Source organism: Nelumbo nucifera, chromosome 3 (assembly GCF_055504915.1).
Source record: "Nelumbo nucifera cultivar China Antique chromosome 3, China Antique-T2T, whole genome shotgun sequence".
Taxonomy (NCBI): domain Eukaryota; kingdom Viridiplantae; phylum Streptophyta; class Magnoliopsida; order Proteales; family Nelumbonaceae; genus Nelumbo; species Nelumbo nucifera.
The window spans coordinates 2,059,063-2,076,091 of NC_142651.1; the positions used below are offsets into that span (position 1 = coordinate 2,059,063).

Here is a 17,029-nt window from a genome sequence, read left to right on the forward strand (position 1 = left end):
TGAATTCTTAGAGGATGAGGCTTTGCAACCTGACATGGACCATATTGCTGACTTCCGATGGATCAGAGATGGTAATAAGATGATTCAGCAGGCCTTGGTGGTCTGGAAACACCTACCACCAGAAGATGCAACATGGGAAGAATACTCTCAGCTGCAACAACGCTACCCAGACATTAACCTTGATGACAAGGTTATTTTAAAGGGGGAAGGAGATGATGGAACTGTTAATAAGAATAATAGTGGGAATGGCCCATTCAGGCCCATTAAACAGGTGTACACCAGGGGACCTCACAAGATGGCCCAATATAACTAATATGTTGTAACCATGGCATCCATAAATAGCCCATGACATAATAAGAAGGCATTGAGCCATTTTCTCAAGTCTCTCTCTCTCTCTCTAATTCTTGAATTCAGGAGGCAGAGTCTCCCTCAAAGAAGACTCCTGAGGTGAGCAGGTTCTGATCATAAACACAAAAACAGAAATGTCTTATCTTGGAGTATTTGGCATTAATTCTTGTTGATCACTTTTTGGAAAATGAGTTAATGGAGTTTCTTTTATAAGTAGGATGTTCAACTGAGTCATATTTTAATACTTTCAATAGGTTCTTCACATCAGTTCATGCTTTCTTGTTTTGGTGTACCTTCTCTACTTAGAATAGAAAGGGCAGGAACTCTCGTATCTGTGCAGTTGTGCACATGAAGCAACATGTTGATCCAGATGGTCAAGCTGTCACTCAGAGGCCATGACTGTTTAACTCCATGCCTGTCAATAGACAAAAACCTGTTGATTTAGTAAAAAACCATTCAACCCAGATGTTGCAACCACTGAACAGTTCAACCTGGTCTACAGGTCAGAGTTATTATTAATTTTTAATATCAAATTTGTATACTTTCATCATTGTCGTCATCCAAGCCTTATCCCAACCATATGGGGTCAGCTACATGAATCCTGTTTAGCCATTACATTCTGTTTAATGCCATATCCATTGTTAAATTATGAGCATTTAAATCATTTCTTACTACAACCCATGCCCTTTTTGTTTTACCCCTAAACCTTCTAGCCCCTTCAACTTGTAATAGATTTTTATACTTTAATAAAATCTAAAATTAATACTTCGTTTTAAATTCAACCAGTCAGTCAATCTGTCAAACTGGAAATATGGAGAGACTAGAGAGAGGGAAGAGAGAAAAATATACCATGCTAGAGGTGCAAGTTGAGGTCAACCCTAACACAATCCGACCTGATGACTTTGGGTTGGATTGTGATTGAGTTGGCCCGATTTGTTTACTTATTTTTTGTTAAATCTTCTTATTTCTTAGACTTAATTAAGATTAGCAGATTAAGGTTAACTCACTTTAGCAGAGTATGTACATGGACATAGTTATGGTGTTTAGTATTATACCTATGTCACACTAAGAATAATTTTGCCTTTAAGCTTAAAAAATTGTTGATGCATAGACACATACACACACATATTGATGAACAGTGATACATATATATGTATGCATATATTCATGGGTGCATAGTTGCATACATACATGAATAAACATACACAAACACATGCATGCATATGAATATATGTATGTATGTATGAAGAAATGTCAGGCTCAGGTTTGGTCAGGTTGCCCAAGGCCTCAACTCTAACCCGACCAGAAGTTGAGTTGGGTTCATTTTTTTCAACCCTAACCCTAACCTGAACTCAACCCAACCCAACCTAACTTTTTTTTTTGGGTTGAGTTCAGGCTAGGTCAAGTTGCAGCTCTAACCATGCAAACTGGTAAAGGTAATAGAAGCAACAAGGATGATGGCAGGTCAGTGAATTGCAACATTTCTTGATTGGTTCTTTTTCTTCTTCTTCTTCCACCAATCTCCCCCTACTATGGTGCTACCTTTGTCTCTGTATCACACTGTCTTCCCCAGTACCCTCCCCCCCTCTCTCTTGATAAATAAGGTATTTTTCATTACTCAAAAGATGGGAGGGAGTCCCTCAAAATGTACAAAAAGTATGATTCCCTCCCCAGTACTCTCTTTCTCTTAAATTACAATTTCTTGATCTCTCTAGTCTCCTCAGTTCTCCTATATCTGAATCCTTCTACAGTAAACTCATCTTTGTGTCACATCCCTTGTTGAATTGTCGATCTTTGCTCGGTCAATCACTTCTCTCCTCAGTTGCCTCCCACCCATTATCTGTTGTAACTCCTCATTTGGTCAGTCCACTCTCCTTCTTCCTTTCACTCTCTCTCTCTCTCTGCCCCCAAGCGCCCATTCAGCTGGTTTCTCTCCTCTTCAATTCCCCTTCTCCATTTCTACATTCTTCCCATCACCCCTCTCAACAGTCCAGTTATGGGTATTAAGTATAGTGTTCTATGACCTGTGTGACCCGGATGGTATGACCATTGAACTGTCACCCAGAAACAAAATGGGTCAGTCACTGGTTAATATTGTCTCCTTGCTGAAACCAGGACCATTGGGATAGGGAGTTTGCCTTTGGGTACATGAAACAGATCATTTTAGCAGTTTTAGGGAAACATGGATAGAGGTAGAGGGATCCTTGGCCTTTTAGGACTACATTAGGGAGGCTTGAGGTCTGATATTCACAGTGAACATATTCAGGGGGATTTAGAGGTTTCAGGTTAGCTGACACTCAAGCAGACAGTCTACCTGGGGGATTTATGCTTTGTTCTTTTGGTTGATCTTGACATCTTGTATTATGGTGGATGTGGTTGCTTTATCGAGTGGTAATTTTGGTCAGACTTACACTCAGAAAGAGTATTCTTGGTTATTTATGCGACTATAGATTCATTGATCTAGTTACTAATACAAAAAAGTGCCTCCCCTAAAGAAAAAAAAAGATATTCATTCAACGATTTTTTTGATCATCAGGTAATTACACTGGATATGGGACTTCTGGTTGCCGGTACAAAATATCGTGGAGAATTTGAGGAGAGATTGAAGAAGCTAATGGAGGAAATCAAACAAAGTGATGAGATAATACTCTTTATAGATGAAGTTCACACTTTGATAGGAGCAGGAGCAGCTGAGGGCGCAATAGATGCTGCAAACATATTGAAACCGGCTCTCGCAAGAGGAGAACTGCAGGTAATTTATCTTTGCTTTGTGCACCTAGAATAATATGCCCCTTATTTTATGGCTTTAATTGGTATTCTGATAGCATATGTTGCCATTGTAATACAAGTTCTTACATTCTAAATTGATGATATATCGGGCAAGGGACGTAAATAGTATTTACATACTTCCTCCTCTCTTTTGTGGCATCTTTCTGTATTAGTGATAATTTAAATTTGACAATGCCATGGTTGAAAAAGCTTGTTACTGGTTAGCGAACGGCTATAGTTGAAAAAGTGATACTCAATTGGCTGGTTGGTCCATTATGGCACTTGGGTTGTGTACTTGTGTTTGGTACCATTGCTGTTTCTACCTGAAGCATTTTGGGTTGATTAATACAAATTGGTGAGAGATATGTATTGTGTCATGAGAATCACTTCATCTAGAATGATTAGTACCATTGCTGTTTCTACTTGGAATGGAAATTTCACATTTCTGGAAACAGTTTCCCACACATGGTTTTTTTTTGAAGCCCAACATGCATTTTTAAGGTATGCATGTTTCAACATAAACAGCCCAGTTGTGTGCCAATTTGTATTGATCAACCCAAAACATTCAGGTAGAAATAGCAATGGTACCAAACACAACTTTGATCCCTTGCATTGTCTGGAGTGTGGAGTTACATATGAGGTCCCGGATGTAAAATTTCTATTTGGTTTCTCTTGTAAAATATCTTTAAATATTTCTGCAATTGGGTATCCTTATTTTTTTTTAAATTTTGCAATAGAAAGTGAATGAAACTTCTTCATAAGTGATTACTCTATCTCCTGGTTTCTGATAGGTGATCTCTATTGCTACAAATGATTTTTGATATTGCCAGAGAAAGGTGTTATTTTAATTGATTTGATTGATAGAAGATTTAGTTTTACACCATTGACATTTCTTTTCTAGCAATATGAAAGTAGGATATGGCCTTCAAAGAAAAAATGGAAATAGGATATGGAAATAACTTTGCCTAGAAGGATAAGGGAATGTGAGCCTAAATGTTGGTAGGGGGAAGGCTTAAAAGAGGGTTTCAAATAAAAAAAGAAATAAAAAAAATGAATGGTTACAGGGGTGGTTCAAAAGTTATACATAATAGAGTGGGGCCAAGCAAGTTGTTGGCTGAATTAAGTTTAAATAAGAATAATTGGGCCCATGGTGAGTTCCAAGAAGGAAAGAGTTGGGGACGGGACAAATAAGAGTGGGCGTAGGGCTTTGAACAGGAAGAACACATTTGGTGTGTCACCAAGTATGTGTATGATGAAAGACTATCGGGAGTGAAGACAAAAAGGGGAGATCTGAGTTTGAACAATCTGATAAAAGGCCTAATGATGATCATGTTACAGATAATCTCGACGACATACAGTGCGAGGTTGCGTGTGGCGAGGTTCCCAAAACAGTTGAAATCTTAGATACCGATGAATGGCAAGTTGCAAGCGTGATAGAGGGTAAGGGAAAGTGAAGTTCGTGGCCGCAACACAATGGAAGTGAGAGATTGTTAGGACAAGCAGCAATATTGAACCCAAGCTGGTGTATGGGAATAACCAACCCAAACAAAAGACCTACAAAAGAAGGAAGCCACACCAACTCTCAAGTCCAAGTAATGACAGGTTGGCATAACCGAAGGCTACAAGAAGTGAGAGTTAGCTTCCAAAATTGTAACAGACTGTAACAACTCCACAACTTCCAAGAATTGTAACAAATGTAACAACCGCAATTATAAATACAATCAGAAGAAGTAACAGAGGAGGCGTTCACACAAACTCTCTTTCTCTCTCTCTCCTCTTAGGAGGTGGTTCCTCAGTAGAACCTTGTATTAGGTAGTTCCTAACAAATTGGTATAAGCGCTTGATGCCGAGCACATGAGCAACCTCGATGGATGCCCAAGTTGACCAAGTTGAAGTCGAACTCCATCGAGTATTCGGAGACATCAGAGAATTGAAGGACACATTAGCAGCTCTGGTAAAGAAGCTTGATCAAACAAATGGTGAAGGAAACAAGGATGCTGATCCCAACGAAGGAGGGAGTCACGATAGCAGCCGACGAAGTGGTTCATGGCCAGAAAGAAACACCAGAATCACATTTCCAATCTTTTCCGGTAGCGACCCTGTTCCCTGGACCTACATGGCAGGGATTTTTTTTTGAATACAACGAAACCCCTAGCCAAGATTGAGTCTCGCCAGTGGCAATCCACCTAGAAGGAGACGCCATTCTTTGGTACCAATGGTTCTGACGACGACTACGCCCACGGTTAGCCTGGATGGATTTCACGAAAGCACTTTGCATCTGGTTTGGGGAATCAGGCTATGAGGATTATAATGAGCCTTGCCAAACTTTGACAGTTTGGGAGTGTTCGCGACTACCAAATGAAGTTCGAGTGCCTAGCTATACATGCACACGATTGGCAAGAGTGCGTGTTGGTCAGAGCCTTCGTCGGAGGGCTCGAAGAATACATCAGACTGGAAGTAAGGGCACTCCAACCAACCACCATCATGGATGCTGTTGCCCAGGCCAAGATCCAGGAAGAAAGGTTGAGCAGAACAAGGAAACTAAGCCAGCCTTTGTTACCACCCCAAAGATCGGACAACTTTCCAAGGCCTGACCAACATAGGAGCGAAGGATTCAGCCCAGTGAAAGAAGACAACATTCTAGGTAAGCCCAGAGTTATGAACACCGGCCCATCCATTCCCTTCAAGAAGCTATCGTGGGCCGAGATGCAAGCCCGTAGAGAAAAGGGTCGCTGCAATAATTGTGATGAATGATTTGGGCCGAACCACTGGTGTAAAACAATGCAGATTTACACCCTTCAAGATGACACTGAAGACAGGTCTAAAAGTGGGATACATCCCAATGAATTGCCAGAATTCAACTAGGCCGAAGAATAACAACCAGCACCGGAGATATCACTCCAAGCCCTTACCGGGTCAACTCCCTACAAACTATGAGGGTTTTAGGATGAATCAAAGGACGCTAGGTGTCCATACTAATCGACAGTGGGAGCACCTTGAATTTCATAGCGGGAGTATTGGCTCAACAACTGGGGCTACCAATCCAACCCACAACATCATTCAAGGTCCAAGTAGCAAATGAGACATCTCATCCCTGTGAAGGCATCTGTACAAGCATTGAGTTGACAATCCAAGGGCAGCCATTCGTGGTGGAGTTATACCCATTTGAGCTCAGTGGAGCTGATATAGTATTGGGGATACAGTGGCTGAGACAATTAGGGCCGATACTATGAGATTGGGCCCAGTTGTTATTGGAGTTCATGACAAATGGGACCAAGATCTGCCTCCAAGGTATACCAACTAGAGGCCCAAGTCCAATCAGCCTCTCGTCTCTCCTAAAACAAGCCCAGGAATCCACTCAAACCATCCTCTGGGAGCTCACTCAGATAGGGCCCATGCTAACCCAGGCCCGGAATGCAACCCCACAAGAAGACCATCAACAACAACTGAAAGCACTTCAACAATATGCAACAGTATTTCAGGAGCCGATAGACTTACTGCCTTCACGGGAACATGACCACTGCATTTCATTACTCTCGGGAGTGGCCCCTACAAATGTAAGACCCTATTGTTATCCTCAATTTTAGAAAAAGGAAATCAAGAAGCAAGTTAAAGAGCTATTAGAAAAACAATTCATCCAACCAAGCCATAGCCCATTCTCTTTCCCAGTCCTCTTAGTCAAAAAGAAAGATGGGACATGGCATTTTTGCATTGATTATAGAGAACTTAATAACATCACTGTCAAGGATTGGTTTCCAATCTCGGTGATTGACAAGCTCTTGGGCGAGCTCAAGGAAGCTCAAATCTTTTCCAAACTAGATTTACGGGCCAGCTATCATCAGATTAGAGTGCACACGGATGACATGTACAAGACTGCATTTCACACACATGATGGACATTATGAATTCCGGGGTCATGCCCTTTGGGCTCACAAATGCCTTGGCAACATTCCAGTCCCTCAAGCCTCATGAATGATTTATTTCGTCCATACTTACGACGATTTATACTGGTTTTATATGGTAATATCCTTAGTCTACAACCCACATGGGCCCAACACATGGAAGACCTAGAAGTCACCTTGAAGGTTCTCTTGCAAAATCAACTATATGCGAAAGCATCCAAGTGTGCTTTTGGATAGTCCCAAGTACACTACCTCGGCCATGTGGTAGAAGGAGGTGTGGTAATGGCAGACCCCGAGAAAGTAGCAAGCATCCGGTAGTGGCCCGCGCCTGCAAATGTGAAGGAACTTTGAGCTTTCTTGGGCTTGACAAGATACTATCGCCGCTTCATTAGTGGCTATGGCCTCATTGCTAGCCCACTAGCACATCTACTAAGGAAGGATGCATTCACATGGACTCCAGAAGCCCAACATGCCTTTGAAAATCTCAAAATGGCCATGTCTTCACCACCAGCATTAACATTACTTGACTTCAACCAAACATTTGTTATAGAGTGTGATGCGTCGGGCCAAGGAGTTGGAGCTGTAGTAATGCAAGAAGGGCAACCCCTTGCCTTCTTTAGTAAAGCACTCTCAGTTCAGCGGGGATCTAGCTCAGTGTACACAAGGGAGCTGATAGCCGTAGTCTTGGCGGTCTTACATTGGCGTTCCTATCTACTGGGGCGCAAGTTCATAATCAGAACTGATCATCAAAGCCACAAATTCTTACTGGGACAAAGAATTCTATCACCAGATCAGCAACGTTGGGTCTCAAAGCTCATGGGGTTCGATTATTCAATTGAATATCGACTTGGAGCAACCAACAAGGCTGCTGATGCACTGTCAAGACACCCAGAACTGCAGCAACTGTAGGTCTCTCTTCAGCCCATAGGTAAACTCTGGGACCAAATTCGGGAAGAGGCAACAACAAGTCCCTAACTGCAACAGATAAAAATAGCCTGTCACAGCGAGCTGAGCCTGATTACACGGTCAAGGGGACCTTGCTTTATCATAAAAACAGATTAGTGCTACCAGCCAACTCAGCCCATATAGGCCCATTGTTAGATTACTTCCATGCATCACCCATAGGGGGTCATTCAGGGGTACTCTGAACATACAAACGCGTTGCATCGTTCTACTGGAAGGGAATGGTGAGAACGATCCGGAAGTACATTGCAAGCTGTACAGTTTGTCAACAATGCAAATATGAGGCCCAACCTCCAGCAGGCCTGCTCCAACCGCTCCCGGTTCTCACCCATGTTTGCGAAGACATCTCGATGGATTTCATTACTGGGCTTCCAAGCTCAACAGGTAAATCAGTGATTTTGGTAGTGGTAGACCGTCTCACCAAATACAGTCATTTTATGGCATTAGCACGCCCATTCACAGCCGCAATGGTGGCTGATGTTTTTGTACAGGAGATAGCACGCCTTCATGGATTCCCCGATTTATTTTATCAGATAGGGATCCCGTGTTCCTTGGCATATTTTGGAGGGAACTATTCCGGATACAGGGCAGGAAATCAACTAGCTACCATCCTCAGTTGGATGGACAAACTAAGGTAGTCAACAGATGCTTGGAGAGTTACCTGTGTTGTTTTACAGGGTCCACACCCAAATGTTGGACCCAATGGCTCCACTGGGCTGAATGGTGGTATAACACCACCTATCATGTAGCTGCAGGCATGACACCCTTCCGTGCCTTATATGGTCGAGACCCTCCCGCCTTACTGCCTTACAAAAAGGGGTCTTCCCCTGTGGCTTCGTTGGAGGAAGCATTGACCCAACAGGATGCTACTCCACAGGAGCTCAAGCACAACCTGGACAGAGCACAACAGTGGATGAAGAATGCCTATGACAAACACCACCAAGAAGTGGAATATCAAGTGGGTGACTTTGGATATCTGTAATTGCTGCCCTACCGCTCACTATCAGTAAGACACCAATGCTGGAATAAGTTGTCTCCACACTACTTTGGGCCCTTCAAGGTTGTCGAAAGGATAGGCAAGCTTGCCTACCGCTTAGAGCTACTGGCACACTCAAAAATTCACCCGGTATTCCACATTTCAGTTCTGAAGAAGGGGCTCAAACCTAATGTAGTAAGTCAGCCCACTCTACCTGAATTTACCGAAGATATGGCCTTAGTCACAGAACCCCAGTCCATTATTGACTTTTGCTGGGTAAAGGACACCATGTGGAACCTGAAGCTCTAGTAGTATGGTCTCAATTACCCAAGGAAGATGCAACCTGGGAACCTAATATCCAACTCCACCGCCAGTTTCCTCATCTTGACCTTGAGGCCAAGGTCAATGTTGACAGGGGGGGGGGGTATTGTTAGGACAAGCAGCAATACTGAACCCAGGATGGGGTATGAGAATAGCCAGCCCAAACTCAAGACCTACAAAAGAAGGAAGCCACTTCAGCTCTCAGGTCCAAGTAATGACAGGTTGGCATAACTGAAGGCAACAAGAAGTGGGAGTTAGCTTCCAAGATTGTAACAGACTGTAACAGCCCCATAACTTCCAAGAATTGTAACAAATGTAACAACCACAGTTATACATATAATCAGAAGAAGTAACAGAGGAGGCATTCACACAAACTCTCTCTCTCTCTCTCTCTCTCTCTCTCTCTCTCTCTTTTCTCTCAGGAGGTGGTTCCTCAGTAGAACCCTGTGTTAGGCAGTTCTTAACAGAGATACAGATTGAAGCTAAGAAGTTAATCCTCAAAGAATGCAAAAGCCAGGGCCTAAATTCTTTGAAAATTAGGGAAGAGAGGAAGGTGACTTTCTTTCTGGTTGGGAAAGCTATTCAGTGGCTGAAACGATCCATTTATGGTGTGATATTTTCCATCAGAAAATAGGGTTGGAAGAGTTCCATGAGTATCTCAAGCGAAAAATATGAACTAGAGCTTCGATGAAATAGGAAAGGATGGTTTGTCACAGTTCCAGCGTTCTTCAATGGAGAAAAAACAAATGATTTGCTTGCCAGAGGGTAAGGACTTGTGTGGCTAGTAGGTAATAGCAGAAAAAATATAACACTACTTGATTCACTTGCAAAGGGAAAACATGGAGGAAGAACTGAATGAAGTGGTCATTAATGATGTTTGCTCTAAAAAGGAGGAAAAATCAATCTTGGCCGGGGATGATTCTTACTCCAGCGGAGGTCAAAACAAAAAACGGGTTGGAGATCATTTCCACTCCAAATAGAATATCGGCAATGTTGATGGAGGTGGAGAAAGGGAATGGGAGAAAAGATATATACTTCCGCAATAAGTAAGATAAGTAAAAGGACATTGGTTCTGGACTTAGTAGTGGAAAATTTTCAAATGAAGAGAGGAGATTGTTGAAACAAGTGTTTAGTGAAAGTTGTGGGGCTTCCTTTCAATTGATGGAGGGGAGAGGTAATAGAATGAATTGCTACAGTGTTAGTGGGAGTCCTAGGAGATTAGCTTCACTGATATGTTTGCAGTGAATGTTAAGTTGATTTGAGTAAAGCCAGAGTGTATTCCGTGATCTTGCGACCTGATGGTCGATGGGTGATGGAGAAAAGTCCAGATTGCAACTGGGATTGAAGTGTTGTTGTGGAAGGGAAGCTCCAAGGATGAAGATGAATATAAGGTGGCAAACTAGTTTCCACATGGTGGCAAGAGAGAGGAAGAAGGGGGAGGTGGAAAGGAGGATGGATTTAGGGAAGGGGAATAGTCTAATGGGGAGGATCAAGGAGATGGGCTAACTGAGAAGGCAAAAAATTCAAATATTTTTAAAACAAGTGAAAAAGGGCAGGAGTAATTTCTTTTGCTGAGGTGGTGAAAAAGGGAGTTAGGTCAGACCCAGGGTGGGGTCCATAGAAACAAACGAGGAAAGTGGTTTCAACCCTCTCTGAAACCAGAGGCCAAGGTAAGAAGCATACTGGGTTGAATGTGTTGAGCAACTTCAGGCCATTTGACTTTAATTAGTCATGTGAGTTGTGGCCTGGATACTTCGACTGGGGAGGATAGTAATGGTCCATCTTCTTCCCCTGAAGCTGCTACATTGAACTCCAATGCTAATCCGGGTTCAAAGAACTCCCTACAGTGGGTTCCAAGAGATATATCAGAGGTAAAAGTCTCTGGCAAGACTGTTGCAGATGCAGATTGCCCTAATCTGAGGTATACTAGGGACCGATCGGAGGAGAAAGAGGTGGAGGATGGTGGGTGGTATGATTATGACCTATTTGATGATGATGATTCTGGTTCAGATACAGGTTCGCTAATCAGCAGTTTGGTGAAGAATGATGAAGTGAAGATCTGGAAGAGACAACAACATTACTGATTTATTTGATGAGGAGGTAAATGTGGTGGGTACAACCCCTGTTCTGACTCTACCTACAATAGAAAGAGATTTTAAAGAGGCTGAGGAGAAACACTGAAGGCTTCACAAGAATACCATTGAAAAGAGTAAGCAACAAATGATTGGAAGTGGTTTGCAAGGTGGGTCAACAAGGAGTTGGAAAAGATTATAGATACAGAAGTCCAGGTTAGCAAAATGTTGGACCATTTTTTTTTTCCATATTCTGGGAGGGGAAGATTTTGCTAGAAAATGTTTTATGGAGTTGGAAAAGAAGGAATGGTTAGTGCAGATTGGGGGATTTTAGGTGGTCTCTAGATGAGGAGTGTTTGGGTCTACGGTTAGGGTGAAAATCGGGTTATAGTGTTTGTAAGGGGTTTTGGTTGTGAGGTGTTCTATTTTGTAGGTCGGACTGAGGGTTTTTTTTTTTTTCTTTTTCTTGGGGTGATATCTTATCACCTTTCTTCTCTTCTCTTTCTTTTTCTCTTATTAATATTTCCTTTTTTATTATTTTTTTTTCCAAAAAAGTTTAACCTCTTGATTGATTTGTGTTTCACTTGTAATATATTGGCCAATGAAAGTTATTTTGGTAGAAATGGCAAACCAAAAAGTGCACATTCTTTGCATAATGAAAGCTCTCTTTGTTTATCCATTTATTTGTTTTCTCTATTGGTTTAATTTATGAAAAAGTTCCCTTGTTTTTCATATAAACTGATCCCTGTCCAGCTTTACCTTCTCTATTTTGTGTCATCTTGATTGCTTGATGTTGGTTTAGAATTGGTTTCTATAAAGAAACATGACTAGATTCATTCTGATTCAGGACCAACATTTGCAACGTTTAGATACTGTTTTTTTTCACTTTAAAAAGGTACAGTATAAGCAAGGATTTCTATTCCAATTTCAGGCTACACTCAACCAGATTTAAAATTAAAATTGTGGTTAGTTCTAGTGAAAACTTGAGGTAAAAAAGACCATTACCCAATGTTGGTCACAGCTATCTGGGGGTCTTGGGAAGGATAGACTGGATATGGTCCTAAATTATTTTTGTACAAAGTAGCCACTCTCAGACAAGAATCCACATTCTCACATTTGCCAGCTCAAGATTTTACCATTACACCAAGTAATGGCCCCTTTCAAAGTACGTCAATACTGTAGTTAAACTATTCTAGTGTTTTGTCTCTTTTTCCTCATGCTATCTATATTTATCTCAAGTAGGATCCTATCGTTTACCTTTAATCTAAAGCATCCTTTTTCTCCCTTTAATATCAATGTTTTAATGATCTTGTATTCCCGATATATCTTGTTCCTGTCACTTTGGAAACTAGAACAAGATCTAAAAATTTCTAACTTGATGAAGTTTAAATCCTTGTGCAGAATATGCTTATAAGTTAATTTTCATTATGCAGTGTATTGGTGCTACTACATTAGATGAATACAGGAAGCACATTGAGAAAGATCCTGCATTGGAAAGACGATTTCAACCTGTAAAAGTTCCTGAACCTAGTGTTGATGAGACCATACAAATTTTGAAGGGGCTTCGAGAAAGATATGAGATTCACCACAAGCTACGTTATACAGATGAAGCCCTAGTAGCTGCTGCACAGCTTTCATATCAGTACATCAGGTCTGTTATTCTGGACTGCCTGATATCATTTAAGGCAGCATAGACATCTCTTTATTCCTACATGTAAATGGTGCAATTGTATACCTGATCCACCGACTTGCCTCATTTTCCAAGGGTTTTTTTGCAAGTATGTCAAACTGCAGATACCAGTCTCTGGCTTTCCTAACTTTACACAGTTAAACCTTTCTCCCCTGTTCGTCTTTTAAGAAAAAGGTCTGGTGTGTCTAAAACCACAAGTAAGTTTTATCTTGCTTTCTCTTTCCAGGTTTGGTTGATTAGTCCATTATTGAGTCAAATCATGGTCAGGTTAAGGTTTGAGCAATAACAACGTGCTGGTACATTTAACTGGGAATGACACCAAAAATCAATGTCTCCGTGGGTTGGCAGCATAAATCCTGTTTCTCCATTTGGCTTTAAGGCCATATATTTCTTAGGCTCAGTTTGGAAAGACTGCAAATACAAATATGTATGGTGCAAAAATAATCTGAGAAGTTTTCCTTAAACGATGGTTTCTCCTCCTCACTGGTTCTTTTTGAGAAGAGATAACTACTATATTCAAAGGGGGGGGGGGGGGTGTACATGAGAAGATGTAAAAACAACCATCAGGATCTCACAAGTCACAACTATAATATCACCCCACGCAAGGGGGCAAACTATCAGCACCATACAAAAAATTTCTATCCACCCCAGATTTAGCTAAAAGATCTGCAATTGAGTTCAGCTCCCTTGGAACCCATCTAAAGCCGCAATGCAGAGAAGAGGTTATTTCTGAGATCTCATTGAGGAAATGTCCCAACCTCCTCACTGGTTCTTATGGTTGATTGCCTTCCTATTGTTAAGATGGTTCTTGCTTAATTCTGCGTGTTTACAGTAAAGGTAGAGCATTGCCTGAGGTCTTGTCTTTGTTGTTTGATCAATAGATCTATGTTAGGAGGGTATTGCTTGTCCATGTCTTTGAGGCTTTCTAAGCTGGAAATCTCTACAATATTAACCCTGAAATTAATTTTGAATATCATCTTCTATGTGGAATGATGAACTTGTAATTTTTTCATTGGTACTTTTGAAATGTGTAGTTGCTGTTTTTTGCATTACAACTTAATTCTGTGTGGTCTTATGATTGCAAGAAAGGAATTATTAGCAATGTTAGTCTGGAATTGTATAGTGCCTTTATAATTCCTCTCTACTGCTTGGGCTTGATTTTTTTTTTTTAAATATTTCTGAAATCTCCAGTGATCGCTTCCTTCCTGATAAAGCAATTGATTTGATTGATGAGGCTGGTTCTCGAGTTAGGCTTCGTCATGCGCAGGTATAGGTTGTTCTTATTATAGTATATAATTTCCTTTTGGATCACTTCTTCAAGTTAAACATGTTATTCTTTGCAGCTCCCTGAAGAAGCCAGAGAACTTGAAAAGGATCTGAGGCAGATCACGGAGGAGAAGAATGAAGCTGTGCGCAGCCAAGACTTCGAAAAGGTATATCTTTAGAGAAGAGTAGACGTTTATTTCTCCAGCCTTCCATACTCGTTGAGATTTTGGTGAACCGAATATGTTGACTTGCTTAACTTGGTAAATACAAAGGATTCTTTAGTTATCCTTAGTACAAAATGGCTTCCATTTTTGGTTTGCAAGCCATTTGCATCTAGTAGGCTTATAATGCAGAATACTTGACAGGCTGGGGAGTTGCAGGATCGGGAAATGGACCTCAAAACCCAAATGGCAAACCTTATAAACAAAAGCAAAGAGAGAAGCGAGGCAGAGAGCGAAGCAGGTGAGGAAGGCCCTGTTGTGACAGAATCAGATATCCAGCATATTGTTTCTTCTTGGACGGGCATCCCTGTTGAGAAAGTATCTTGCGATGAATCAGATCGCCTCCTCAAGATGGAAGAAACACTTCACAAAAGGGTAATAGGTCAGGATGAAGCTATAAAAGCCATTAGCCGTGCCATTCGTCGTGCCCGTGTTGGGCTCAAAAACCCCAACCGACCAATTGCTAGCTTCATTTTTTCTGGTCCAACTGGTGTAGGGAAATCAGAACTGGCCAAGGCACTGGCTGCATACTACTTTGGGTCTGAGGAAGCTATGATTCGGCTTGATATGAGTGAGTTCATGGAGAGGCACACCGTCTCTAAGCTCATTGGATCACCCCCTGGCTATGTTGGCTACACCGAAGGTGGTCAGTTGACTGAAGCGGTTCGTCGTCGGCCCTACACAGTGGTCCTTTTCGATGAGATAGAGAAGGCACACCCTGATGTCTTTAACATGATGCTTCAGATTCTTGAAGATGGAAGGTTGACAGACAGCAAGGGCCGAACTGTGGATTTCAAGAATACCCTCCTGATAATGACTTCGAATGTTGGAAGCAGTGTGATTGAGAAGGGAGGTCGCCGTATTGGTTTTGATATTGATTATGATGAGAAGGACAACAGCTACAACCGGATAAAGAGCTTGGTAACAGAGGAGCTGAAGCAATACTTCAGGCCAGAATTCCTGAATCGATTGGATGAGACGATTGTATTCCGGCAGCTCACAAAACTGGAGGTGAAGGAAATTGCCGACATAATGCTGAAGGAAGTGTTCGATAGGCTAAAGGTTAAGGATATAGAGCTTCAGGTGACGGAGAGATTCAAAGACAGGGTGGTTGAGGAAGGGTACAACCCAAGCTATGGTGCAAGGCCGTTGAGAAGAGCGATAATGAGGCTTTTGGAGGATAGCGTGGCTGAGAAGATGCTAGCAGGAGAGATCAAGGAGGGGGACTCTGTCATCGTAGATGTTGATTCAGATGGGAACGTGACTGTGCTCAATGGTAGCCGTGGTAATCCGGAGCCATTGCCTGTGTAGTCAACTCTTCTCACATCACGCCAACAATGTGAATACTTTTGCCATGAAAAGGTTTTTAGTAGTTTTTTTCTTTAGTTCGATAGTCTAGGTTTTCATTGGTTATGGACATATAGCTTCCTTGTTCTAAAGAGTTCTGATGATGGTTGAGTGCCGATTAGTGGGTGGCTGGATTGGGTTCCGAGGTTGTATTATTTATATACATCATGCTGTGCGTGCTATTTTTTTAAGCATTCGCGGGAGATATTCTTTTTAATTAAAGCTTTTCATTGTAAGAGAGACTACATTAGATGCTGAGAGTTTTCAGCTTGATATTTGCATTTTATACCTAGTATCAAGGCTTTATAAGCTAATTCTATATCTAGCCACATATAAGATTTGGAATTTATTTGGACTTAGGCCGTGCCAGTCCAGCATGATTCAGGCCTTGCCAGGCCCAGCCCAGTCACTGTAGCAAGTGAGCCGTTCTAGACTTGGGCCAAACCCTTGTGCTGGGCTTGTGTTTTGAGGCCCACGGATGGTGGCATGACACTACACTGCTCACATATATTAATATATTATTTATGTATTTAATAATATGTTTATATCATGGTTTTTGAACTGTCGTTGACTCATATGGTCGGACTGTTCAGCCCCGGAAATCGTCCAGACAATCGGTTCCGTTTCACCCTTAACTCGTATTTTGGCAAAAATCGTTGACTTGGTTAGCAATCTGCTAATTTGGGTGGTCGAACCATTAACCCGTTTGACCTGGATAATATTTTTTGGCTGTTTTTTATTTTAATTATTTTTATTTTTAAATTAGAGTGAGCTGTTTGTTTGAACTGGATGGTTGAATTGTTGACCTAAAAACCGGTGGCCAGAGCAATTTTGATTTCAGGTTGGTTTTTAAAACATTTGTGTATATGTATATAATTTTTATTTTCAATTTTATTTTATTATTTCATATGTAAACAACTGGAGTGTCTATATCAAAATTCATATGGAATAAGATTTTAAGATTTTTTTTTATCAATTTCTTGTTTATCTTATTAATTTATTTTAACTTTATTATTATTATTATTATTTTCAAATTTTCTAAAAAAAATTGTGCCACCCATGGCCCGGCCCGGCATGGCACGGCCCACTACAGTACAGGTGGCCAGAAAACCTGTTTTACACGTCTAAATATTAGCCAGTGAAAAATTTCAGCTG

At 41.3% G+C, this 17,029-nt stretch overlaps 1 protein-coding gene across 3 annotated transcripts in view; it reads left to right on the plus strand.

Moving 5' to 3' along the window:
• LOC104592770 (ATP-dependent Clp protease ATP-binding subunit ClpA homolog CD4B, chloroplastic-like) overlaps positions 1-16,188 on the plus strand; it is a 30,223-nt gene extending 14,035 nt beyond the window's left edge. For all 3 annotated transcript variants that reach the window (XM_010252252.3, XM_010252251.3, XM_010252250.3), the window contains 5 exons: positions 2,885-3,100; positions 12,784-13,001; positions 14,232-14,307; positions 14,384-14,473; positions 14,672-16,188. In XM_010252252.3, the coding sequence (XP_010250554.1) occupies positions 2,885-3,100; positions 12,784-13,001; positions 14,232-14,307; positions 14,384-14,473; positions 14,672-15,838 (1,767 nt within the window). In that variant the 3' untranslated portion in view covers positions 15,839-16,188. The remainder of the gene's footprint in view (positions 1-2,884; positions 3,101-12,783; positions 13,002-14,231; positions 14,308-14,383; positions 14,474-14,671) is intronic.
• Positions 16,189-17,029: the final 841 nt, after the last annotated feature.